Raw genomic sequence first — 25,854 nt, 5'->3', positions numbered from 1 at the left:
GGGCCAGAGGGTGGCCGGTGAGCCTGGGAGAGCACAATGGCCGTCAGTCCCAAAAGCGCCTCATTTCCATGCTAATGTCCGCGGCCGCCTGGTGATGCGGCTGGACAAGCCCCTTTAACTCTTGGCGTGGCGTCGCGTCGGGACTGCGGCGGGGCTGGACCAGCGAGACCCCTCGGCACCGGCACTGTTACCGTCTCCACCTCCACCCACATCCCATCCACATCCGTATCCTCGGTCCCACGCCTGTTCTCTACCTTATCCTTACCTTCATTCCTGTCCTTATCTCAATTCCTACCCCGGTAGAAGTCCCCAACCGCATCCACGGTCTCATTCTTCCCATTCTCCCCATTCTCATTCCCGTTCCAAGGGCTGATGCTCTCAGCACTGTCTCTGCCTCTCTCCGCCCCATCCCTCGCCCCGTGCCGTGGATCCAGTCGCGTCCCCCAGCCTCTCCCACCCCCGCCGCTGCCCTGGCCGGGGGCTGGCGGGCAGCAGAGGTGCCCGGTGCAAGCTTGGCAGCGCCGACAGCAGGGTGATGATGCTGGGGCACCCTGGCAGCAGCACTCACCCTGCAGGGACGGACGGTGGGCTCCGCGGGCCGGGCGCAGCCTCCAGGTCTCTCCTGCCTTCCTCTCTCAGCTGGCGGACGAGACCCAGGGGGCTGTCGCGGCGGGGGTGTGTGTGTGTGTGTGTGTGTGTGTACAGCCCGGCCCGGCCCGCCCCCACCCCCTGGGGGCACCGCCACCGCCTCCCTGCCCCGCGGTGCCGGCGGCCGGAGCGCTCGGCGTTTAAATGCCCCGGACGCGGCGCTGTCTCAGCGGCAGGAGCCGGGGAAGCCCCGCGGGCGCCGCAGCCATTGGCTGCCGCCCCCCACGTGCCTGCCCGCTGCCGGCGCCTTCGTGTCATTTTCCTGCCGGCCCCATGGAGGAAGTGGGAAAGTTGGCGCGGCCCCGCCGGACGCTGAAGACCCGGTGGCGGCGTGACAGAGGGACGCGGCGAGGATGAGCTCCTTCCTCGAGTACCCCGTCCTCGGCGGCGAGGCGGGGGGCTGCGCCGCCCGCGCCTACCACCCCGACCACGGGATTACAACTTTCCAGCCCTGCGCCGTCAGCGCCGGCAGCTGCAGCGGAGAGGACCGCTTCCTGACGGGCCGCGGGGTGCCCATCAGCCCCCACCGCCACCACCACCACAGCCCGGCCCAGCCCGCCGCCTACCAGCACCACGGCGGGCTGGGGGTGTCCTACGCGCACCCCGGCTGCGGCCCGACCTACAGCGCGCAGGGCTTCGGAGCGGCGTACGGCCCCTACCCCCTGGGGCAGGACGCGGAGCTGGGCGGCGGCTTCCCTCCCTGCGCCCCCGCCGTGTACTCGGGGAGCATCTCCTCCTCCGCCGCCGCGCAGCACCCGCTCCCGCACCAGGGCTACGCGGGGGCCTCCGCTCAGTACGTGCCTCCCCCTTACGGGCAGGAGCAGCAGAGCCTGCCCCTGGGCACCTACAACCATGCCCTGTCTCCCCTCCACGCTGGCCACCGGGAAAACGCCCGCTCCCCCTCCACCGAGACCTCGCCGCCGGCGCAGACCTTCGACTGGATGAAAGTGAAAAGAAACCCACCCAAAACAGGTCAGTGGCCGGCGGGAGGGCCGGGGCGGGGGCCGCTCTGCTCTCTCTCCGCCGAGGGTGCGGGGAAAGAGGCGCGGTATCCCGCGGGGCTCTGGGCAGGTAGGTCGGCCCGCACCTCTGTGAGCAGTCGCGGCTGCCTGCCCGCGGAGCTGAAAGCCAGCGCCGCTTATTCCTCACTTATTCCTGACCCCCCCCTTCTCCTCCTCTCCCGTGGTCATATTTCTGGTAATTCATAAACCACTTATCAAGTTTGCTCTGACACTGGCTGACTCCGGTTTAGCACCTCGCACTCCATCACTCACCCTGCCGGGGTTTCCCTCTTATCCTAAGAAGTTCTTGCTCCCTATCGCTTAGCCGGTGTGGACATATTGATTACATCGCCTATAAATCATTTGCGCTCACTTTTACTTACCGCTGCATGTCCCCTCGCAGGCAAGGCTGGCGAGTACGGCTTCGTGGGGCAGCCCAACACCGTCAGAACTAACTTCACCACCAAGCAGCTCACCGAGCTGGAGAAGGAGTTTCATTTCAACAAATACCTGACCAGGGCCAGGCGGGTGGAGATCGCCGCCTCCCTCCAGCTCAACGAGACGCAGGTGAAGATCTGGTTCCAGAACCGGCGGATGAAGCAAAAGAAACGGGAGAAAGAGGGGCTGCTGCCCATCTCCCCCGCCACCCCCACGGGCTGCGAGGAGAAGGCGGAGGACTCGTCGGAGAAGTCCTGCTCCTCGCCCTGCAGCGCCTCGCCCGCCTCCTCCGCCTCGGACACGCTCGCTGCCTCCAACTGAGACCGGCCGCGCCCCGACGGCCAGCGCGGCACACGCGTCCCTCCACCGCCGCTCTGTCGGTCCCTCGGTCGCTCGCTCGCTCGGTGTCCCCGAGAGGTCCCGGCGAGCTGCCGCTCTCTCCCCCGCTACCTCCGCCGCCGTCCGGCCCCGGGGGTGGCGGCTCCGCCGGGTCCCGGCGCCTTGGTGCCAGGGGAATTTTCTTCCCGGCCCCCCTTCCTTTTCTGTTGGTGAAGCTGCGTTGGCATACGCGTAAGGGTCTCCCTCCTCCACTGCGAGGACGCTCCACCGAGTTTCCCTGAGTGAAAGACAGGTTATTTAGGGTACATAACCTCACAAAGAGATGCACTATTGCAAGTGTTTACACGACTTATAGGACTTTCATCCCCTTAATTTAATGTATTCTTTGTTCGTGTCAATGAGTTTGTTGCTTGTAAATACTTTGTCCGAGAGATTTATCTTTTTACAGATTTTTCTAGAATGATGTTTCGATTATCAGGTTAAGCAGGGTGAGTGCATTCTCCAAACTGGATCCATTTTTATATTGGTAAAGTAGACGACTGTATCAAGTAAACGTCTTAAGCTCAAGCAGATACCTCAAAAAAGTAGCGCTATTTCTTTAAATGTGACAAACAAGGCTTCAATTGCACTAGGTTTTTTAAACCTTGCCCGGTGTGCTTGCTCCCTGTCCTTTTCCCCCTGCCCCGAAAGCTGTGCTGGATTACGTGCAGCTGAAGGGTACAACCCTCCAAAAGACCTCGCCCCTTCCTATTTTCATATTAACCTTCCTTTAGACTCGATGTCTTTTCAAACTACTCGTGAATGTGACAAATGGCCAAATGAATGTATAATTTCTGTGGTTGGTGTCCAGACCTTTGCATGACGCACCGTGCTTTGCTGTACTGCGGGTACACTGAGTTCTATCAGTTGTCGTGTGTGAGCAAAATGTCCTCCTGATTTTTCTGTACAATCATGAAAGGCTCTGTGATTCCACCAGTGGTGGAATCCAGGGCAGGATTTACGGGTCCTTATAATGTCTGTAATAAATATATTCCACTTTCAGGTAGCCCTCGTCTGCCTACCTCTGCGTGACGTCAGCGCTGAGTCACAGGCTGGGCTCAGCACTTTCGTTTCCCTTCTTTTCTTCTACTGGGGTCTTTCCAAAGGGAAAAGGGAGTAAGAGTCTCACAACCCCTCCTATGTTGTTTTGTCAGAGTCAGAGCTCTGGCTGCCCAATCTGACTTCCTACACAAAACTTCTTCCTCTCCTATGCTCAAATAATATTATTTTTAGACAATATAAGGCCCTTCTCTCCATTCTCTGTAACTGGGAGGAATTTATGATACCAATCTAATTCTGAAGCACAAACAGGAGAACTTCCTGGGTCAAGTGCTAACCTTTTCACCTCGGGATGGATGCTGACACTTAAATAAACAGAGCACCCTTCAAAAGCAGAAACTCTCTTCAGCCAGTCTTTCCTCACACTGCAGACCCCTCTCCAAGGACCGCGCATTTAATTAGCCTGGGCACTAAGCTTGTCCTACTTCCCTCTGCCACCCCAAGCTGCTATCCCCGGCGCTTGATGGGGTGCCAAAGTGGAAGATGGCTCCCAGGGTGTTTTTGGTGTTAACCCCAGCCCATTCCACCGTCCCTTCCCCTCTTTCTCCGTGCCCGACCCCCCGCCCCCCCCCCCCCCCCCCCCCCCCAGTGTACAAGAGAAAGCTCTCGCAGGTAAATATAATAACTGTTCCAAGAAATGTCAAGTGAACAGCAGGTGGGGAAGGGAGAGGAGCCTCTGTGGGGAGAACCTGGGTGGCAGGACACAGCAGAGGCATGCTCAGCTGGACGGGGCATGTCTCAAGTCACTAATGCCTCTTGAATTACAAGGCAAACACGCCTAACATCTCCTTCACCCGGCCCAGCTGCGGGAAGTGCTACCGGGCTTCTCCTGAGGCTGCTCTGCCCACGCAGGCTTCGCTTTGCGGGGTCCGCAGAGAGTCAAGGAAATTTTCTTCACTTCGGTGTCAAAAGAGACAAGCCCTGATTTGCAAGGCGCGGCGGCCATATCAAGAGCCGAGCTAACTGCAAGGGAGCGGGGCTGTCTCCAAAGGCTCCCGCCGATGCCTCTATTTCTTTCATTTCCCCGCCTGCCATATACTTTACCTTTTGTTTATTAGTGTAAAGCCACAAAGCAAAACAGATGGCCTTCTTCCAGAGTCTTGGATGTGTTAAAGTGGCATTAACATGCCAATGAGGGCATTTCAATATCGAAATCTGGATCTAAACATTGCTGGAATCCGGATCTACAACTCGATTCCACCGGTGTTGACCTAATGTGTTAGAAAGAGCGGCCATAAATTACACCCTAAATACGAGAGACAAGACGCTTGTCAGTGCGTCAATCTGAGATTCGTGATTTGCGGGCAAAGAATCCCATCTCCTTCCAAGCCCAAACCCCATATACATACATACATACATATATAATGTATGTATATATTTCTCACCCCCTTGCCACCCCGCAGTCATAATATATTTCAAGTAAAGACCCTCCAAACCTCCCGATCCTGTCTCATTTTGTTAGCGTTAATACTATTTCGATATCATCAACCTTCGGGTTCAGGGGTGCGGTGAAGAAAAATTAAAATCTCTAGTTTATAGTTTCTACCACAAAAATATCGCTAACCACCCCCCTCACCCCCCGACAGAACGTTTTAAATGAAGGCATCAATTTACCCTTCAGGTTGTAAGGATTTTTTTTTACACATTTTAAAATTAAAAAAAAAAATTCTCTCTAGAATCTCAGGGTGAAAAATGAAGAAAAAACCCGCATCGCATCAAAATCGGTCAACACAAATCGCATTCAAATGTCAAACGGAGTTTAGTATCTTCCTATCATACTTAAGGCCATTTCTGCTGTTCACCTTTAAAGTTTACTTTTGGAGGCTATTGAGATGCTTTGGTGTTTTCCTCTGGGGCAATCAGATTGAAACCGATCAATATTTACTCAGTCTGAAAGGGCTGTTGAAAAGGCAGCTAACAACAAACTGCTTAGCTGCTCTCCCCTCTTTAATCTCAGGTTCACCGAAAGTTCAAGCAGAAATGAATTCGGTGATGGGTCACTTTAGAATAAATCCCAGTAGTTAATCTCACAGCCTTGATAAAGGCAACAATTACAGAGTCATCCCTCTCCCTCTCTCTCTCTCTCTCTGTCTCCCAGCAGCGGCAACTTTCCTCTCACTTTTGCCCAGAATATTTTTACTAAATTTTAACAGCTTTCCGTTGTTTTGCGGAGACAGCAAAAACTCGGCATCTTCCCCGCGCTGCATCCCACGCTCAGGCGGGTATCCCCGGCCAGAGGTACCGGAGTGAGGGGAAAAAAGAGCCATCTCGTAAAGCACCCGGCATTTTCAAGCGGGGGTCCGGGGACAAAGGGAGGGGTGTTTGGGGCTTTCTCCTCAGCGGCGATGAGGAAAGGGATGGCTGGAGAGGCACCTGGCAGCTGGAGGCGCTGGTGGAGCCGTGCTCCCCTCTCCATCCTGAATGGGAAAAGAGTAGAAATCTGGGCAAAACGCGATGGACGTCGCCGTTAATTGCTGGGACTCTGCAAAGGCTAAAGTTCATATAATCACTGAATAAATGCGTGCTTAATAGGGATTTATTAGTAACTCTCTAATGGCAGCTCACGTTTGGGCCATGGACTCGAGCTGCTTTTTACCGGCAAAGTGCTGTTCCGGAGCGATGCCGCCTCCCACCCAGGAGCTGTCCGGGGACCCTGGGCACGGAAGGCGATGAGCTCCCGGCCAGGCCCCGGGGATGCTCCGAGCAAGGCCGGAGCCCGGGGCCGCCCGCGGGAGAGCCCGGGCGGCAGCGCCGCGCTGGGGACGGCCCCGGGGGACACCGAGACTGCTCCCGTCCGCGGCACCGCAGGGCCCTGGAGCCGGCGGGAACACCGGGATGACTTTTTCATTGAAGGGGGAAAGAGTAGTTTAGGAATGTTTTTTGCGTCAGCTTAGGAGCAAGATCTCTTGTGAGTTTTTCTTTAGCAATTAGCTCTGTGAGATCACAGTAAATTTGCAACCACAAAAAAAGCATTACATAAATAATAAATTAATGATATATGAATAAACAGATATGTAATGTATTTTAAGAATCTTTCTTTCTTTCTTTCTTTCTTTCTTTCTTTCTTTCTTTCTTTCTTTCTTTCTTTCTTTCTTTCTTTCTTTCTTTCTTCCTTCCTTCCTTCCTTCCTTCCTTCCTTCCTTCCTTCCTTCCTTCCTTCCTTCCTTCCTTCCTTCCTTCCTTCCTTCCTTCCTTCCTTCCTTCCTTCCTTCCTTCCTTCCTTCCTTCCTTTTTTTTTTTTGTCTGCCTTTTTCACTTTTTCTTTTTTCCTCTCCCTCTTTCTCTTTCCCTTTTGCCTTTCTCCTTTTCCAAGACAAACATTCCTTTTCTCCCTTAGGCACACTACTTGGCCAACTCTCATTGTTAACATTATTCTTTTATGGTTGATGTGTCATAAAATATTACAGGTCACAGTTTCTCCTGTTTCAAGCTTGGAAAGACCAATGGAATCAACGGGTGCTCTAGGGAAAGAAAGTCTTCTCTTGTGCCTAGGCATCTGGGAGAAAACTGTGTTAATTTTGATCATGCAGGAGTGCTCTTTGCCATGCAACTTCGAAAGGATTACACATTTCACTAATACGAACAGGAATGGATCCAGAGAATGCTCCTGTGCTACTTTTTATAGGGAAGTGACACAGTGTAAGCCTTTGTTCCACATGGAGAATGTTTCAGCTATTACTTTTACTGTTATTTTGGCCTTCCAATATATTTTCCTTGAAAGTATATATCTCAGAAAGTTAAATCAGAACTACTGGTTCTGATAAAAATGTGGTCAAATAATGACCAGCCAGGACTACAACAAAACCGGTAGCCAGTTGATGATTTCTCCGAGTGCCCATTTTATAAACACAAACTCAACGTATTTCAAAACTTCTCCCCATCAAGAAAGTAAAAATAGCAAAAAGAAAAGAAAAAAAAATCAAATACCCCAAATACAAGGGGGGCAGCGGGAGGTACGAAGCTAATCTCAATCACAAACTCTAGTGCCTGTGTTCACATCGGTCTCAGATGGGGTGCAGCCAGCGGCAGGCGGAGGGATTGGGAATATACAGGGACTCATGGAGCGTTTTGCTCGCCAGAGTTGTAGACAGTGTCCGAGGGGTGGAGAGCAGGGGACGAGCGCACCCTGCCCCAGTGCCCGTCTCGATGCCCGCCCGGCGTCTCGGCGCTGCGCAGCGGTTCCTCTTTGCCTCCAACAAGCTTGGTTTTGCAAAGGCACTTATGCAGGTCCTAACTCTATCCCATGCGGGGTTGTAACTTCACCGCCAGAAAAGAGGTAAAAAAAAAAAAAGAAAATAAAAGTAAAAAAATAGCAATATACTATCGACTATTATAAATTAAAGATTAAAAAAAGAACAAGGAAATATCTACTTAGACTGAACCCTTCACTAACACATTTTGTTGGGATCGATTTCATTCGCAGCTGTCTTTGTATTTGATCTTCATGAAATGACTAATACGAGGGAAATTCGTTGTGTGGATTGGAATAACAGCGGAGCGGGGCTACGGCCGCCGGGCCGCTCCTCTCCGCTCCGCTCCGCTCCGCTCGGCGCCGGGCGCGGGGGCGGCGGGGGCGGCGGGGGCGGCGGGGGCGCGGTACGCGGTGCACGGTACATGGTACGCGGTGCGCGGTACGCGGTGCGCGGTGCACGGTGCGCGGTGCGCGGCGGCCGCGCTCCTCGCACCCGGTTCGGCGGGTCTCTCCACGGGACCCGCCTGCTGAACGGCGACAGTCAGGCTCACCCCAGGGGTGCCCAGGCGCCCACCCCATCTCTGCGGGCCGGCTGGCCGGGCCTGAGGTGGCACGGCAGCGCCGAGCCGGGGATATCGCTTCTGGTGTCCTTTGTCTATTAATACAGCCATCACCAAATCCCGGATAACCTCCCTTTCCCTCTGTCAACACCCCTCCGCTCCAGCCCGTGCTGGGGGAAGAGGGATGGGACCTGCCATCGGGGTCCTGTAGCAAGGGGTGCCCCTTTTAGGGGTAACTTGGTGACAGATGTTGACGTTTCTAGGGAGCTCGGTAAACAGAAAGTTGGACTGGACTTTTTCATAGCCCATGTGTTTTTCATCATTCCCCGCCAGGCTCAGACCAAAGGCAGAAGCTTCCCTCTTCACACTCCTCATCCCCTCTCATCTTCAGCAGTCACTCAGTCCCGGTGACAAGCAATAAAGAGCAGAGAAAACACAGGAGACCAGCTTCGTTAAGTAATGAAAAGAGATGGGGGTGAGGATGAGGCTGGTGGTGGAAACAGGGGGCCTCCTCCACTGCACACCAGCGAACCTTCAGGTGCAAAGCACACCTGTATAAATCACAGACCCCTTCTGGGAGCAGTGGGGGCATATTGGAGAGGTCTTGGAGAACAACCACGTGTCCAAACTTCCCACATCATAAGTAGGTGAAGGTCATGGAAGGGGCTAAGCCACAGAAGTGGGAATCTCTACATAGTTTTAATTGAAACTCTTCTGTTCCAATAAAACCAAGCTTTTTCTTTACTTTTGCTATGGGCATATTACATCAAATAACTCTAGTGCAAAACATCAGTTGCAGTGGAAATGTCATCCAAACCTCAATTTATTTTCTTAGCATAGTTGTAAAATATTCCCACTAGCACCCAGTAAATGTAGACACTTGGACCAGAATACTCTATTTTGCAAGAAATAAAATCCCTGCAGCACAGCTCTGCACTATCAGTGGATTTAACATCCTTGCATAGTTCTGTGGACAGATGGGTCCTAAAATAAAAGGCATTGGTAGGATAGTGTTGTGTTCTTCAAGCTGTGATGGGGGAAAAAAAAGGGTAAAAAAACCCCACTGTCTAGAAACTGAAAGGTGATCCCATCTGAGCTGAGCCATCTGAGAGCCATGCATATTTCACTGCACAAAAATGTTATCTTGGAGGAACACTCCTACCAGCAAACAGTATTAACATGAACAATATGCTTAGACATAGAAGTGGGTATTGCAGACAGGCAGGACCCCATGGGGCTTTGCAGTTCATTACATTCCCCTGTATATTTTATTTTCTCTGTTTCTGACAGTGCTATGAGGCAAGGCAGTGATCATGGAAACAGAAGGTGGGGCAAAAAGGGCCTGAGAAGAACAGTCTTTAGAGACAGAGCTCAGATCCCACTGCACAGGAAACATGCAGTGTTTTTCTATATCCATAGGAACATGTATGTCCCCAAAAACTTAGATTCATGTAAAAAGGCATCACCCAAGCTTCTTTCAAGTCAGCTCACAAACTGCAAGGTTTGAAAGATTTGATTTTGAGGCTTGTACCTGATACGTATCTTGGCTTTGAGTGGGACCTACCGTGGCTCATTGCTCAGGGAGACTCAGCTCACCTGAGACCCACAAATCTGCCAATCCAAAAATTAGCCTCATTGAGCCTGGTAATCCACCAGTAAAGATAAGTTTTCTCTCTTCAGATCAAATCTTTCTCACCCCAGGGGTTGAACAGCATTTATACAGTAAGGTATATAAGGAATGCAGCCAAACCCACAGAAAATTCTGCTTAGGACCCTCTAACAAGACAGTTTGATTGCAAATCAGAAGAGAGATGCTAGAAATCCAGATAATCTCTATGTAATCCCCTTTTTTGAACATCATGATGTGTTTTGAGACTGGTCAGCCATACAGGGTGACTCCCAATTTTGCTGGAGCTGAAAGAGAAGAAGACATAGCTGTTACCTTGGACTTTGGATCAGACCCTAACTGGAAACACCACATTCAGCAACAGGCAAAAATTCCCCCTTTGCTTTTCACTGAAAAGACAACAGGGCAGACTGTGCACTGAAAGCAGTGAAAATCTAGCAAGAAACCTCCTGATCACAGGTTCGTTTTTTTTTTTTTTTTTTTTTTGGTATCCTATATGTAATCAACCATAGATGAATTCTGATTGTGGAAGGGGAAGGTGATGCATTATAAAGTATTTGTTGCTATCAGAAATAACAATTTTTCTCAGCCTATTCTGTAGGTGGGAATCAAAATAAATGCAAATCTTTTGAAGTTTAAATACAAGCCATAGCTGCAACCTGAACGATGATATCAGAATATGGGAATGGAGGAAGTCCTTTAGTAACCAGTCTTAACCAGGATAAAATACAGAACACACAATGGGACCTTCTTCTTCAGATCTTATTCATTAAAATCAGTGGGGTTTTGCCTTAAAAAATTATCCGGACAGGATTTTTTAGCCAGTAAACATTTTTCAGTGTGACATTTTATAAATTAAAAAAAGAAATGAAAATTAGTTACCACAAATGCAGCATTTAAAGCAACGGTGAGCCCATGTTAACATTGATTTCTCTCTCTGTGTCTCCTTCTCTCTTTCTTTATAAAACTTATGTACTCTGTCGATAAAATACCATCCTCTTTGATAATAAATCTGTTGTTTCAAGCAAGGATGCTACCGTTTCCTTTCCCATGTAATTTATAGTTGTATTGATTCGGCAGCTGTGGTTCTCTATTTCCCGCCTGTTGTATTAAAAATGAGTTCTAATTGCGAGGCAGATAATCTTTGGTCGGAGGACCTCACAGAGTATTTAGCTGTAGCTAAGGAGATTGAATTTGATCAATAGAGAAATGAAAGCCTTGAATATTTAAAATGATAATTTTCAGTTTAGGAAAAAAAGAGAGACAGACAAAGAAAGGAGGTTAATGGATCCAGGAAAAGCATTCATAGATCAGCATGAGCAGATGTTCTTTTACTTTTCTGTCAACGTTTCTGGTTTGTTGTGCATATAGAAAAACAAGCTTTTCAACTCTCACCGCAATTTCAGCCTGTTGCCAGCTTTGCTTGCCTGCAGGATATCTGCTTATCTAGCATGGGAGCAGAATCAGGCCTCCTCCCCTTTGGTCTAGAAGCAAAGCAACCTTTCACATGGGCTGCAAGGTTTGTCACACTCCCCGCCCCCCACTCCTCTGCAGGCACATTTTCAGCCCTTAGATCTTTATTTCATAAAATTCCTTTCCTCTTAGAGACTGAAATACTGGCCAGGAGATGAATGGAAGAGCTGAACAATATTAACTGCATTCAGGTGTGCGTTGGCTAAGACAAACGTGGCCCCTTTCCTTGAGGGCAGGATGCATGTTCAGCCAGGTGGGACAGCCATCCCCATGCAGCTGTACAGGGTCCCCTGTAGCCCTGGTGTCTGCACTCAGCGTGGAACCTCAGAGTGAGAAGGATGCAGTTACTACATAGAGGAAATTCCACCAGCCATTTTCCTTGGAGAAGCACCTTTGAGAGCTGCCCCATGTGCTGACGTGTCTAAAGTGTCCATGTTGAAGGAAAAGAGCGATCTAATGGTGCTTGGGTGTGTCCTATAGGATTCATGAGAATGAGGCACATTATTTCATGTTTTTAATCCTTAAAGCAGGTATTTTGTTTAGTGCAATTCCTTATTAGTTTGGAGCAGCAACACTAAAAGTGATGGAGTCCAGCCTGAGCCTTAAAATTAGGTTTGTCTCTAAATATTCTCCAGGGCAAGGAATATATATCAGCCTTTGGAAAAAACCAGTCTGCATTTAAGTGAAGATTAAATAATCTAAGATATATTGTTTGCATCTCAGATGGTAGGACTTTTTAAAAAATTATTATTGTAGTAAAATATTTAGAGTAAAAAAAATGCCAACAGGCATCAAATAGATTTCCTTTCATCACAAAAGGTTAACTTCTGCTGTATTTGTGCTATATTAAAAGGCCTAGTATTTTCAGTGGGGAGCTTCTCAGAAAAAGGAGTGTGGAAGTAGCCCCAAAAGTCACACTATTCATGAGATAATCATTATATGAGCTCGAAAAAAAGAGGGAAAAAGGAATGAAATCTGTCAGCAGCACTGTCTTGAGACATACCTGCTTAATGTGAGTTTGTCCAAAGGCAGGCACAGTGCTCTGCTCCAGAGATCCTGTCAGCTGGATCTGAAGGACACCCCTTGAGCTGTCATGTGACAACATCCCTTTAATTGTGAGCAGGAGTGTGTGGGCTTAGCCAGAATGCCACTACTGAAAATATGGCTTTTTCTTGACCAGCAAAATGAACTCTAGATGTACTCAAAGCTAAATAGCTGAAAAAGTCTTTTTAGGAAGATGGAGGAAATGAATTCTTCCTTGCATCCATTGTACTCTCCTCCTTAAAAGAATATTAAAAATCAAGCTTTATCTAGATGTTTCCCAGATGCTTATGCACAGCTAGGAGACAAGTTCTTGAGTGACCCAAGCCTTTTCCAGACTTCAGAGCTTGCCTTCTCCAGCCTTGGGTGCAGTTCTTCCATTGCTACAATGGAAGGTTGGAATGAAGGTGGTCAAAAGGGCAAGGCTTGTGTGGAGAAGGAAGAAGGACAGCTCTGCAGGAGCTTTGCTGGACACTGCTGCCACTGTCCCCAAGAATACTGGCTACAGAGCAGTGAGGAAGCTGTAAGGAGAAACAGCTGCCCAGGAGTAGGGGCAGGAGTGGGTGCACAGAACAGAGAAAAGAGAACTCAGTGGTGATAGTTTTTCCTTTCCCAAGCACAGTGTGAAATTCCATATTACACAGAGATGCATTTCAAGTTACACTTCACACTAATGTCCAACAGGATTGCTCTTATTTAATGAATTTTCAACTCCTCAAGGTTTTTTTCTTCCAGGTCCTTTCACTCTTTAGTTTGCCTACCATCACCCATGGTTTTATGCTTTTGATAGACCAAAACAGCTTGCTTTTCTTTAAAAGGCATGAGAACCACAGGATAGAAAATGAAGATTTTTTAATACATTTTCTACAAAAGCAGATTCCTTCCTTCCTTCCTTCCTTCCTTCCTTCCTTCCTTCCTTCCTTCCTTCCTTCCTTCCTTCCTTCCTTCCTTCCTCTGGAGTGTATGGGAAAGAAAGGAATATTATGTGCAGTTTCCTTCCCAGTGTGAGGTTTGAAAATGAGGCTTTGATCTGAGTGTTGATAACTCTTCTGAGGGTAAGGGTGATGTTTTATTGTCATTGGACCCTTGTTTGTTGTTTGCTGTTGATCTCATGTCTTCCCCCAATTTCTTCAGTCTGGAATTCACAGACTTCTGCTCCAGGGAAAACATGGAAATTGTTTTTTTCCCTAGTCACAACGCGTTCTCTAATAGTTGCCTCCTTTTCTGCTGGCTTTTCTTCTGCTTTAATATCTTCAATAAGTGTTACCATCTGCTTGGGTGCTGGGTTCTACACATTGTGAGCAAGGCCAAGAGTTTCTGAGGGGCTGGAACAGTGTTGTTTACCATTAGGCATAATGGAGATTGTTGTCTTTGCCTGGGGCAGGTGTGCTGTGGCTGGGGCAGACACAGAAATGCAGAACATGTGCTGGGGTTCAGCTGTCTACAGTTTTCTTAAAAGGAGGTTCTGCTGCTGATCTGTTGGTGTTCACTTGGTATGCAAGGGCTCTTTTCTCCTGCTCTTCTCTGGCCCCTAACACGCTTAACCTTTGAGAGAAAGACACAACACACTGATGCTACTAACTGGTCAAAAGGCACTATCAATTTTAGATGAGATAGGTACATGTCAGAATCAGCATAATTAACTGGAATGACAATCCTGTTAAATGTGTTCATGCCATTGCACCGGTAATAAAGCATGTGTAAATTTACAATTAAGACATGTCTTTCTTCTATACCTTGGAGACCAGTGACAAACATTAAGAAGTTGTATAGCTGCAGAAGCTGAAGAGCAGTATTTATCACAATAAAACATTAGGTGATGCATTTCCCAGATTATCTGTCCTTCTTATGCAAAAACTCTTTTTGCTGGAAATTTCAGGCTAAGCAATAATTATATTTCTGATCTGAAAGGTGATATTTCACCCTCTGAATTATCGTTTTCATTTGCAAGATGGATGACAACCATATTGTTAACTACCTTGCATAAAGGTATTTGCAATAATTCCCATTTCACATTATGCATCAAGCTGCACTTTCTTTATATTGAGTGCACTGCACATTGCAGATCTGCTGAGAAATTTTCAGGGATGCTGTAAGACATTTCCCCATATTGTACATAGATGCTACAGCTCCTGCTACAGTGATGGCTGGAAAACATCAGCACAAGTAAGATAAAGGTGATTTAAAGTTCGTCTGTGAGTCAGGCAGAGAACTGACAGCCATCTTTAAGCAGCCTGACCCTGGGATGACCCTGAGCTCAGCTGGTTGTGAGATAGTTGGGTCTATTATGGGACAAAGGATCATATGTCTGACAGGATGCAGAGAACACATTACAGGATCACAGCTGAGTAACAGTGCAAGACATAATGTACATTTATTTGACGAACAACACAAGCAAATCTTGCCAAGAAAATTAAATTTCAACTATTTTGTTTATTTCAAGTCAATCTCTTTCTGTTGCCTATTTCAAAAAATTAATATAGCTTTTTCTCTTCTAGGAATGAAATAGATGATCGTGCTAGTGAAATTTATAAAGCATGCAGAACGTACACTGATAAATTCTTATAATGGGGTTCCACATTTCTACTGTATTTCCCTCCCATGTGGGCTCAATCTGCATCTATTCAACATTAAATTTCAAACGTCTTTGCCTACAACCCCGTATAATTTGGTCAAGTGAGGCTGGAAATGTCAGAGTTAGTGCAGCAATGGCTAGAGAGAGAGCCATGGGCTTGAAACTGCATATGGTCTTGTAAGTGAGTAGCTACACTAATGTGAAAAGTGCCGGAACCCCGACACTTTGGGGTTTTGGCATGACAGCCTTGTCAAGAAGGGGGAGAAATGCCCAAGTACTTTGATAGGCTGAGCTTCCTTCACTTCTATTTTCAGAGGTAATTCTGTGGCAAGGGATTTGATATTTTCAATCTCAGCACTGGGAAAAGGGCTGAGAGAGATATGGAAAAACCTGTATAACCTTGGATATCAAAAATGAGATCAGCTCTAGCCTCTCCACTGCAGTGCTCACTGTATGCCATGGAAGGGAACAATTGCTGGGCTGAAGATGTGTAAGGCAAGGCTGGGCATTGCTGGGGCTTGCCTGGTTGGTTGGTCAGGCATTATCCAACATGCCCTGACCCTGTTGCTGACCACACCAGGCCTCTGTGGTGGGGCAAAGGGAGAGTGGGTGTCTCATTGCTAGTGCGTCAGGCAAGGGAGGTGGAGTGATGGGGAAGGAGGTCAGCGCGCCTCTCAAACGCCAAGTCTCTCGTCCCCCTGTGAGGGAGGCAGGAGCACATCTGCCACAACTCCTGGCAGCGCTGTGCCCCGTCCCTCTGCTGCCCCAACGCTGCCATCCGGCATCACCAGGCAGGAGGTAAAAGCTTCAATCAGCAGAAGGAAAATTGCGAGTTAACCCCCTGCCCTTGCTGCGACCCCACCCCGATGTGGAGGGGTGATGAGAGAGAGAGGGGGGGCTGAGGAGCTGCACCACAGGCAAAGCCGAGAGCAGCGCTTTGCCTGGGCCAGCTTCCATGGGGACAGGGGGTTAATCTGCTTCCCAGGCCCTGTTGTCAGTAGCCACACGTCCTATTGCTCCAGGCAGGCTTGGATCTGGCTCGGAGTGCTGTACAAACAGCTCACTCTTTACAGAGCTACTGCGCTGGGTGACCTCTCCTAATGTATTACTGGTTTATATTTGCGCTGATTGCTTCCAAAGGGGAAATGACAAGAAGTGAATCAGTGTGACCTCATTAGCGTGGCTCACACTGGTAAATGGATGACCACCATTAGGAAGGCTCTGTTGTGGCAGTGCTTCCATCGTGTTACCTGTGGATAGTATCATCATCTTGCTATAACCTGCTGCAAAGATTTATGCACTATGCTAACTTGTGTGCTGCAGCTGCTTTCTGTCTTATAAATATTGACTTCTGTGCCAAAAACAACAACTTGGTACAACAGGAATTAATCTTCTGTTTGACTGATGCATCTTTACAGACCAGTTTGTCTTTAGAAAATAGAGCTCAAGAGAGTTTTATGATTTAGAAAAATACTTTATAAGTTGATTTAAAATATAGGCTGTGATAAGCAGAGGCATCATTAAAGTGACATGGGGGCTATATTTTGCCTTCTAGATTTTCCTAACCGTGCCATCTGTTTGTCATCTCAACTTCTGTGAAATTTTAAAGAAATTGCCAGACTCTGGGTCCTGAATCTTTTCTGTATGTTACAGTTTCTCAGACAATTTATCTATCACACAATTCAAATGGTTTTAATTCACTTGATTTTTTTTTAATTAAAAAAAAAAAAGAAAAATCTTTAGGCAATCTGATTTATCAGAAGACTTGCAGATGTTCTCCACGGACAGAGGACACCTTCTGTCCTCAGCAATAGCATTGTAGTGCCAAAGGAGGCAAAGCACATCTCCAACCTGATGTTAGACACTAGGATTAGTTCACAATATTGCAGAATTCTGGGGTTGACAGTAAATAACAGCACACAGAGACAGGGTTCTAAAAGATTTAAAGACAGGACATCAGCTTATCTTAACCAAGATCCTTCTAGGAATACTTGTGCGCTCTCATGCCTAAACAAAGGTGCAAAGGAACCACTGAGGATATTTGATCTGAAGATGAACTTACAGTATTTTGACAGCTGCCCTCTGTTGAAGTTCAGGTGTTCATGGATCCAATTACAGCATTTTTTGTAAGTCTGTCCATACTATGTATGGCAGTGACAGAAAGTGAGAACTCCTTACTACAACAGAGTTTCTGACTTAATTATGCTCTTATGGGTCATGTGAAAATTAGAAAGGTGGTGTGGTTTAGAACAGTATTGTCTCAGATACATTACCATGTGTTATGATATTATACTCCATAGGCCAGATCTGATGGACTTCCAACTGAAATTTTTTCAGATGTTGAATTCAGTGCTGGTTCTTTAAGGGTTTTCATAAAGCTCATTGCCATGCATCCCTGAATAAGCAGGCTGGAGTGAAATTTTTATCTCCAAAATGGAGCCAGTCACTGGGTTTTCTCAGAGTCCCCAGCCAGGCAGATGTTTAGTTCGTGTAGTGTCACAGTGATGCCTTCAGAGCCACTAGCTTATGCTCTCCCCATTGAAATACACTTTTAGGTCAGTAAAATTTGTGGTAAAATACCAATAACCACTGTGGTTTGAAGCCATGAACAAGGAGCTGATCTGGCTGAGGCTGTCACTGATATGAAATTTGAGAAATCCTAGACCACAACCCCTCTGAAGGCTGAAGTAATCTGAATGGTTCATGTTAGTTATTCCACACCAATAGTTATTCTTGCCATAAATATGAGGTTTATACATCTCAGAAAAAAAAGAACAATGAGAGATGCTACAGGTGCATAATATAAAAAATATTAATAGTCTTTTAGAAAACTTACTTTTATGTAGTGATATTAAGAATTTGGGTTTTACATTTGATAAACCAGAACCTTTTTTCTTTTATAGCTGATTCCTGTGCTTGTCCAGTGTTTAAAAATTCAAGCAGGTAGATGCTTGCACTGGCTGAGCTGTTTGGCAGTCTCAGAAATGGACTTTTAAAAATTTTCTGATGTCTTATCTGTTGGAGATGGATATGCCCATGCATTTAAAATTATGGTGCTGAGTGTCTTCAAAAGAAGAGTTGTTTTTCCCTTCAGAGGAGACAGCTAGACAAAGTAAACCAACACTGAATTTTAAGCTTCATCCCTGTATGGCTCCTAGTAATGCAAATATTCTCATATGGGAAAAGAGTATTTATTTTGTGGTCAATCCTCTAAAAAAACAACAGAACTGATTAAAATCACTTTCAATCAATAGGAATTGTAATCAGTAGGAATTTTCATCAATAGGACTTTGGAATTGTTAACTGAGAATTCAATTTCTGTTGTGATTATAAGCTCCACATCTATTTAATTACTTCAGGTGCAATGCTGTTACTAGGAAAAGATTCATTCATGGTAAAAGACATATAATTGAAGCATTTTAATATATAGTTCCAAATTGTGGCAGTGATTAGTTTACAAAAAAAAAAAATCTTCTGTAACTGACTGATGAACTGTGCATCTAATTATAAATATGCCAAAGCACAGATGGGATCTTCAGTAAATACATGTTCATACTGCACATTAAGGGATTTGTATTAGGCAAATGAACATATTTTGAGCTCTAGGAATGATTAATGTATGGAAAGTAACATGAACCTGTAGTTTAGATCTGTTGCAGACTTCAGAGTCCAATGTAGGAAACCTTATGATAGCTTAGTCTTAATTCCAAAGTCAAACCTACAAAGCAAGGGGTCTTTAGTTTTTTTTTCAAGAATGGAATACTGATAACAGCAGACTGGTAATTGCTAAATATTTTTATTTACAGAAAGCAAATCTAGACACTGGCACCTGGGCAGCTCTCTGGAAGTGTGGTGTGGGCTCATCAGCAGGAGCTGTGACTGGAGCCCCAGGACTGGCCAAGATAATGTGAACCCTCATCTCTTCTACAGAAGTTGCCTGCTCTGTCAGTGTAGCTGTCTGTGCTCCTGAGGGCTGGGTTGCCCAGCCACTTTATATTATTTCAGGAGATTATGAATTTATTACACACTGGACTCAACCATATCTTTGTTTCTGAGAAGGTGAAGGTTTTGTGGAAAGGGTTTTCTTCCTTATCCAACCTTAATCTTGAGATCTTAATCAAGCAAGCAGATCAGAGTCAGTGATATATGGACAATGTTTCATGTTTTCGTGGCTCTCTTGAGGCACAGTCCACTAATATTTCAATCCCTGACAGCTCTGGTAGTTTTTCATGTGTGTGCTACTTGTTATTACTGATTTCCTTAGGCTGTGATGTTGCATGCACTTGTGATGCTGTCTCAGAGGTATGAGGCCAAGCACAGGCATTTCTCTGGATTTCTGGATCAAAGAAAAGCTGTGTACAGGTATCCTATTGCTTCAGTCACAGCTGAGTCCTCAGGTGGCAGCTGAGCCCAGCTCTGTGCCAGCACAACTGCAAGACTTCAGGCAGACACTCTCTGCACAAGGTGTGCAACCCTCAAGGTGCCTGAAAAGTCCCCTTGGACTATGAGTTGTCCATCAGAGGGATGAGGTGAGCATTCCTCTGTTGAAGGTTCAGTACAGTCATTCATTTATATTTAGGAGGGATCTTTCCTATTCCCATGTCTCCCTCCTCACTTTCCTTCTGCTGTATTAAGGCAAACCTGAATGAAACTGCTGGAAAGCTTAGTGGAAAAAAGTGAGTGGAAGACCTGGTCTTGAGTCCTTCTCATGTTGCTCTGAAAAAGTTGAAATTCGTTTTAACTGGAGGCCAAGGCAGGGGGAGAGGCAAGAGCAGCATTTCTCCAGGTGTCAGGGAAGTCACTCTCGGCATGAATTGTTCTTTTCCCCTTAAATTTCAAATACTTGCAAATTTCTCCCAGGCTTCTCTAAGGCTGAAAGACGTGGTGCTTGATTTCAGCTCATAAAAGACCTTTTTTTCCAGCTGAAATTTTGAGGAAAATTATTTGATCAAACTTTGAATCACAGAGGAGTGGGACAGTGAATCTTCTTACAGACTACAGCTTAAAAACAAGCAAGCAAACAAGCAAAGAAACAAACAAACAAGAACCACTCCAGAGAAAACAATATCTAATTTTGACATCTCAATATTCTTTTGTAAAGGCTGATATCCTACCCCAAATGCACAAAATTCAAGAAATGCCACGCACAGAAGAATCCTATGTAAAATCTCAAGTTTGTAAAACAGTGTTCAGAGACAATTTCTAAGTGTGCATAGCAAAAGTATTCCTTTGAGAAACACAAACAAAGGAAAACCCTCTAGTGTGACAAGCTGGGAATTGGAGAAGCACTGTCTGTTCCATTTGGCTGCGTGCCACACTGGGACCAGGCTGCTGTGGGGGATTTGGAAATGCCTTCAGATGGATCCATTTCAGCCTAGTGAGGAATTGCCCATACCGTGTAACTGATGGCCTTTTTGGGAACCAGATCAAGCACTGAATTTTAATAACTGCTTTATGCACTCACAATGATCCAAGCAACATATTTGCTACTAGTGTTTGTTCCATTTAAGCAGTAAATTTGCAGCAAATATCCTACTTTGCATTTCATATTTATTTTAAAAAGCCTTTATAATGGTTTTAAAATCAGTTGAAGTCTTCTAACAATTTAAAGTGATGGTGGGATGAGGAGATGGCAGGAGTACATCTCAATTGCCAATATGGACCCATAGACAGGGGTGCTTTTCTGGTACTGGTAATCACCTCTCTCTGATCCAGTAGTGAGTGTGCATGCCTGTTTAAATGGACTGTGGAACGTCCAAGCATACAGAGGTGCTGTTATCCACAACATTCCCTTGTGTATTAATGGCTGCAGAAGTTCAGTGAGCTTTAAAATTTTTCATCTAATGGGTCATCTAGACCTGGGCAGATATTTCTATGGATACACAGATTCTATTTGAAATTCAAGTGCTTGTCCTTCATAAAACACGACGTTGATTTTGGTTTTTTTAAGCTGTGAGGTGCTAAGCATGTTCTGATGGCCTGATTAGATATGATGCCAAACAGAAGCTGGTAAAAGAGCCGATGCCGTGAAATAATACCAGCAGGAATATGTAATGAAAGCAAAGTAATAGTGTTTACAAAATCAAGGCTTATCATGCTGTGAAAAGCAAGGCTCTTATTTGAGCTGTATTCAAATCTGGGCTCTTCTCACTGGTTTTGTCTTAATAAAAACCCCACATCTCATACTGGCAAATAGAGCAATCCCTATTGAGAATAAAATGCCCATTGTTGTCATAATGGATCTCCATTGACACATTTAACAGCTTGAACGTATACATTTCAGACACTATAACTTACACTAATTAATCTTTATTACATCGTTAGTGCCTTGTAAAAAAACCAAACCAACAAGCAGAACCTCTGCAAGAATGTGTCATTGGCATTAAAGGATAAGCCTGCCTGATGTTACTAAAGTTAAACTTCATTTTGAAACAGAGATGCTCTAAGAACCTTATGCAGGGAGTGGATAAACCCAGCCAAATGAAATGCTGCCCTCCATCACTTTAGGATATAAACACAACATATTCTTATCTGATGATGAGTTACGGGTTTCTGTGTTTAGAATTCAGAGGATTACTAAAGAGATTATCTGATCTGTCAGTCAAACTGATATCTTGATGACTTGGAATACTGCAACAGATTTAGCGAAGAGTTTTTGCTCTAATGCTCATTCTGGATGTCACGCTTAACCAACATCTTAATTACGTACAATGAATAATCTCTCCAATGGCTTATTATACAAATACAAGTCTCAGGAGTGACACATAAGCACAGTACATAGCTGTGAGTCACTTAAAACTTCAGGGCCCCACAGAAGGACGGCTATAATGAAGAATTCAGGAAGCCTTACCCAGACTGAGTTGAATGACTTTGATTACAGCATGCTTTCCAAACTAAGCATCCTTCAGCCAGTCCGGGGGACTCAGATGACCATGTAGAAAGTCCAGGTACCATGGCCAAATATTTGGCCAAAGAAACTAGATAAGTGAAGTTGAAATAGTCTGCTCGTATCAACTGCTGCTACTATGCTGATGCATGTGGTGAAGAGAAAAAGCCACAGCATAGTCAGATAATAGAAATTTTTCTCATTAAGTACTGGCCTGCATCCAAGTGTTTAGCAGGACCTGGAGGCTTTGCAATAGCCTTTTGGCCTCTGGGCTAATAGACTAATGAATTGGCAAGCTCACCTGTCTTCCTTACCTCACCCTCTCTGCTCTCCTGGATCAACTTTTTGTTCTCATCCTTCCATCTGTCTGCTATCTCACATAAGAGGAGGGACATTTTAATGAGGAGAGGAAGATTTCCCAGGTAGTGATGAACACATATCTGCATGCTACCTGAGCACTGATGGTGTGGAATAAATGGTATTTTGCACTCACAGCTGGGGTGTAAGATTGAGAAAAGGGCTGGAGGAGTGGGGGCACAGGCACAAAACAATGCCATGCATTGATGAGGGGTGTACAGATATTCCTCAAAATCCAGTGAAAAAAACCTAATCAGAAGAAACAGTTTCAGCACAGCACTTCTTAATTTACCTGCCTTAGACTTGTCAGGCATGTTATCTGTGCTATTTAGGCAGCCCTGGGTATAACTGCTGAATGATCTAACATGATTTAAACATGAAAGCTTATCCTGGCTGCAGCTGACAGGGCTGACTGCTCTCCATCACAGCCTAATATGGAATTGCAGCAGAATAGTGACAGTGGGCTATCACTGCCCCCTCTCCAGAGGAAGGGAATGTTTCTAATGTAGCTGGATCCCTTAAAACAGGGCATTGCTGAAGGAAGCTGGTTTCACTGAAAGTTATAGAAAAGAGCTACACCTGTAAGCTTTTGTCATTACAGAAGGCCAGGGATTATTTTCAGAGAGATGCTCTAAAATGGATGAGTGCTTATTCTCACAATCATGCAAAATCATCTGTCCTGTGCAGTGCACCCTCATCTAAAATGCAGATTCCTAAAAATCAATGCAATTAATTCTCTGTCTGGGTAGTGAAAACAAACACAACAGTTACGATGACACATTTCTCTGATTTGTATTGGAGGTGTTTTCTGGGATGTTCTGCTATAGCTAAACATAGACAGTACAAAAAGAACTAGATTCTCAAATGGTGCAACCTGATATAGTACCCCAAAATCATAGCTAGGTTAGCTGATGGGAGATCAAACATTTCTGTCAAGAAGATCAAGGAAAAAAGGTCAAAGGATGACCTAATATGAATTCCTGTAACTTTCTTTACCTGGCTTTATTTATAGCCGTTTTCTGTGGAAGTTCTTGTGTTCCAGTTTCTAGATACAACTATCCATATGAAGTACATTTGAGTATTTGCTTCAGGATTGCTGACATGCTTATACCAGTAGGAAATGGAAACCATCTTAAATGACCAGCTACAACATGGCTGCATGGCCTAATGTGAGAATAGTCATAGCCAGGCAATGGAAAAGTTGGTCAGCAATTAGCTGATTAAGATTGAGAAGGAAATACAGTCAAAATGAATAAAATTATTCACACTTAGCATTAAATTAAAGTTTTGGTGTATTGTTATAGGGTATCTTAATGTTTGTCTAATTGAACTGTAGCCAGCTGTGCCTGGTATGTGTAACAGGTCCTCTGTAACTGAGACAGAAATCAATGATCTGCAAATTTTAACTGTGCCCTATAGCAGTTATGACTTAAATATGAGGAGTAGATGAGAGAGCTAAAAAGTTTCTTTTACCTCGTTGATGCACCCCTGGCACAGGGCACTGACTTCTAAAGGCTGCATGATCCTCCTAGTGGGGTGGGCCTCTGATGTACCATTTGCATGTCAAGACAGATCTTTTGCTACCATAGGGTCATTGATTTCTGCATGGCAATAGACACTGAGCAACCGGAGAGGAAAAGAATCCCCCATGTTTCTTACTTTGGGCTCAATAACATCAAATGAACAAATTGACCTTGCATAGACATTACCCAAAATGATGTGCATGCCGTGTTGTTCCCAGCTCAAAGAAACAGCACACTGCTTTAAAAAAAAAAAAGGTAGAAATTGGTAATTTAACGGCATGTAGCAAGCAGTTTTCGGCTTTCCCTGCTGTGAATCAAGTCCATGCCTTTATGTCTTAATCAGAATTTTATTTAAATAAGTTTCATTGTACCACAAGAAGCAAAATTGTCAACTCATTCTCTTGCAGTGAGCCGTGTTGTCTGCAGGGCCAGCTCAAAGCTTTCAGCAGTGTTAGCAGGATTGAATTTTGCAGTCCGAAGCTTGGAGAACTGGGCTTGTCCTGCTGCTGGATGGGGAAGGACGAAAGAAGGGCTGGAATGGAGGCGAGTCCTGGAGAGCAAGGCTTGCTACTCCTGTGCCACTGGGGTGGGACATCTGCCACATCCCCTTACTTGGCTTTCCAGGGCTCTGCTGGTAGGTAATGCAAAAGCCATCTTGCCCATTTCTATCAGTCATCTGCTCGAGGTAACTGCTGACTTTGCCAGCGGCAGTGCCAGCTGTGGTTATTAGCCTGTCACATTGAATGCTCTGTGGAAGGCAGAGCAAATACTGGGGCCACTGAGCCACAGTGGGAGAGAGGTTTCAGTTGGCAATGCGCCTGTAAAACTGCCTTTCCCCACTGAAAATCTGGCTGCTCTTGTTTATGGCTTTATGCAGGCATTATTTTCATCTCTCACAGAACTGATATGAAATCTGTGTCTTGCCTTTGAACTCAAAGATCGGGATGAATTCTCCTCTTCACCAGAGTTTGACTTTGATTGGGCAGGGTGAAAGGGGGAGAGGCAACAATAATTTGATCCTAAATGTAATTTAGATTTACTGAGGAATATTAAACCCTGGGTCTGTTCTGTTCTTCTCCTCAACAATCAGCATTCCTACTGCCAGCTCTGCCTCCTTCATTTCTGCTTACCTGTAGGATTCTTTCTTGGAGGGAACTCTCCATTGTGGACTATAAATGGTGTCACCAAGGATGCAAAGAACTGGAATTCAGTGAGTTACCTAATTCACCCTCACCTGAGGAACATGGAATCTTGTAACCTTTTATTGGTTGTAACTCCTGCAAGTTGCTGTTTTCAGGCATCAGGAACATAAACTTTTCTTGGTCCTGAACTGGTTGAAGAGGCTTTTGTAGGATAGGACTGCATTGGCTTAACAAACAGGATGGCCTAATCTTAAATGTAATTATAAATTCCTAAAAAATACAGAAACTGCAGTAACTTTGAAGCCAGATGTACCTGTGTTACCAGAGAGGGGCAACAAGACATCCTTGGGCCCACCCAGTCTGCAGGTACAGGTGCTTCTGGGGCATCCCCTCTGGGAGATGTTTTGAGTGCTTCAGGTCAGGTTCTCTGGGCTCCAGCTGTCCTATCAGCCCTGCCTGGAGTGATTAGGGCAAGAAAGATGAGTCAAGGATGGTCTTGCACATGGATCCTTCTTATCTCTGATACCACTTGCAACCAGCACAGGCAAGATACAGGCTGCCTACCCTTTGTCTTGAGAGTGTCTGGTTGTGTCTTAGGAGCAAACTGGGAGTCTCAGCATATTTTGGAGCACTGTCTCTGGGATTGCTGCTGCTCTAGAGACACTCCATGAACACTTCTACCACTCATAAGGTATCCTGTGATGAGTATTTGAAACAGTTATGGCCTCAAATACCTGGGTTAAAGCTGTAATTGTAGCTAATCACTGAAGGGAATAATGAGACACTTCTAGATATCAGATGACCTTACCACAGTAATACCTGTCTTGTCACGTTTTATTGTCTAGTGACATGATGAAGGTTTGGAAGATAATTGAATAGCAGGCATTCACGAGTGCAGCAGTGATTAAAGGAGCAAATAGCCTAACAAGCATGGTCAGGTACTGCATGTGTTTC

General features: G+C 45.7%; 1 protein-coding gene across 1 annotated transcript; it reads left to right on the top strand.

Moving 5' to 3' along the window:
- The first annotated feature begins 1,001 nt into the window (after window positions 1-1,001).
- On the top strand, window positions 1,002-2,408 carry HOXA1 (homeobox A1). The gene is made up of 2 exons (XM_071429934.1): window positions 1,002-1,620; window positions 2,053-2,408. The coding sequence occupies exons 1-2, from the start codon at window positions 1,002-1,004 to the stop codon at window positions 2,406-2,408; spliced, it is 975 nt and encodes a 324-aa protein (XP_071286035.1).
- Window positions 2,409-25,854: the final 23,446 nt, after the last annotated feature.

This window comes from Agelaius tricolor, unplaced genomic scaffold (genome assembly GCF_023055355.1).
Source record: "Agelaius tricolor isolate 1412-34295 unplaced genomic scaffold, bAgeTri1.0.p SCAF_6, whole genome shotgun sequence".
Classification (NCBI taxonomy): domain Eukaryota; kingdom Metazoa; phylum Chordata; class Aves; order Passeriformes; family Icteridae; genus Agelaius; species Agelaius tricolor.
Note: the sequence above shows the minus strand (reverse complement) of the source record. Positions and strands in the feature narration are given on the sequence as shown.

Coding starts and splice junctions, on each gene's coding strand:
- HOXA1 (XM_071429934.1), top strand. CDS start 1,002: ATGAGCTCCTTCCTCGAGTACCCCGTCCTCGGCGGCGAGGCGGGGGGC. Junction 1,621..2,052: donor AAGAAACCCACCCAAAACAG/GTCAGTGGCCGG, acceptor GTCCCCTCGCAG/GCAAGGCTGGCGAGTACGGC.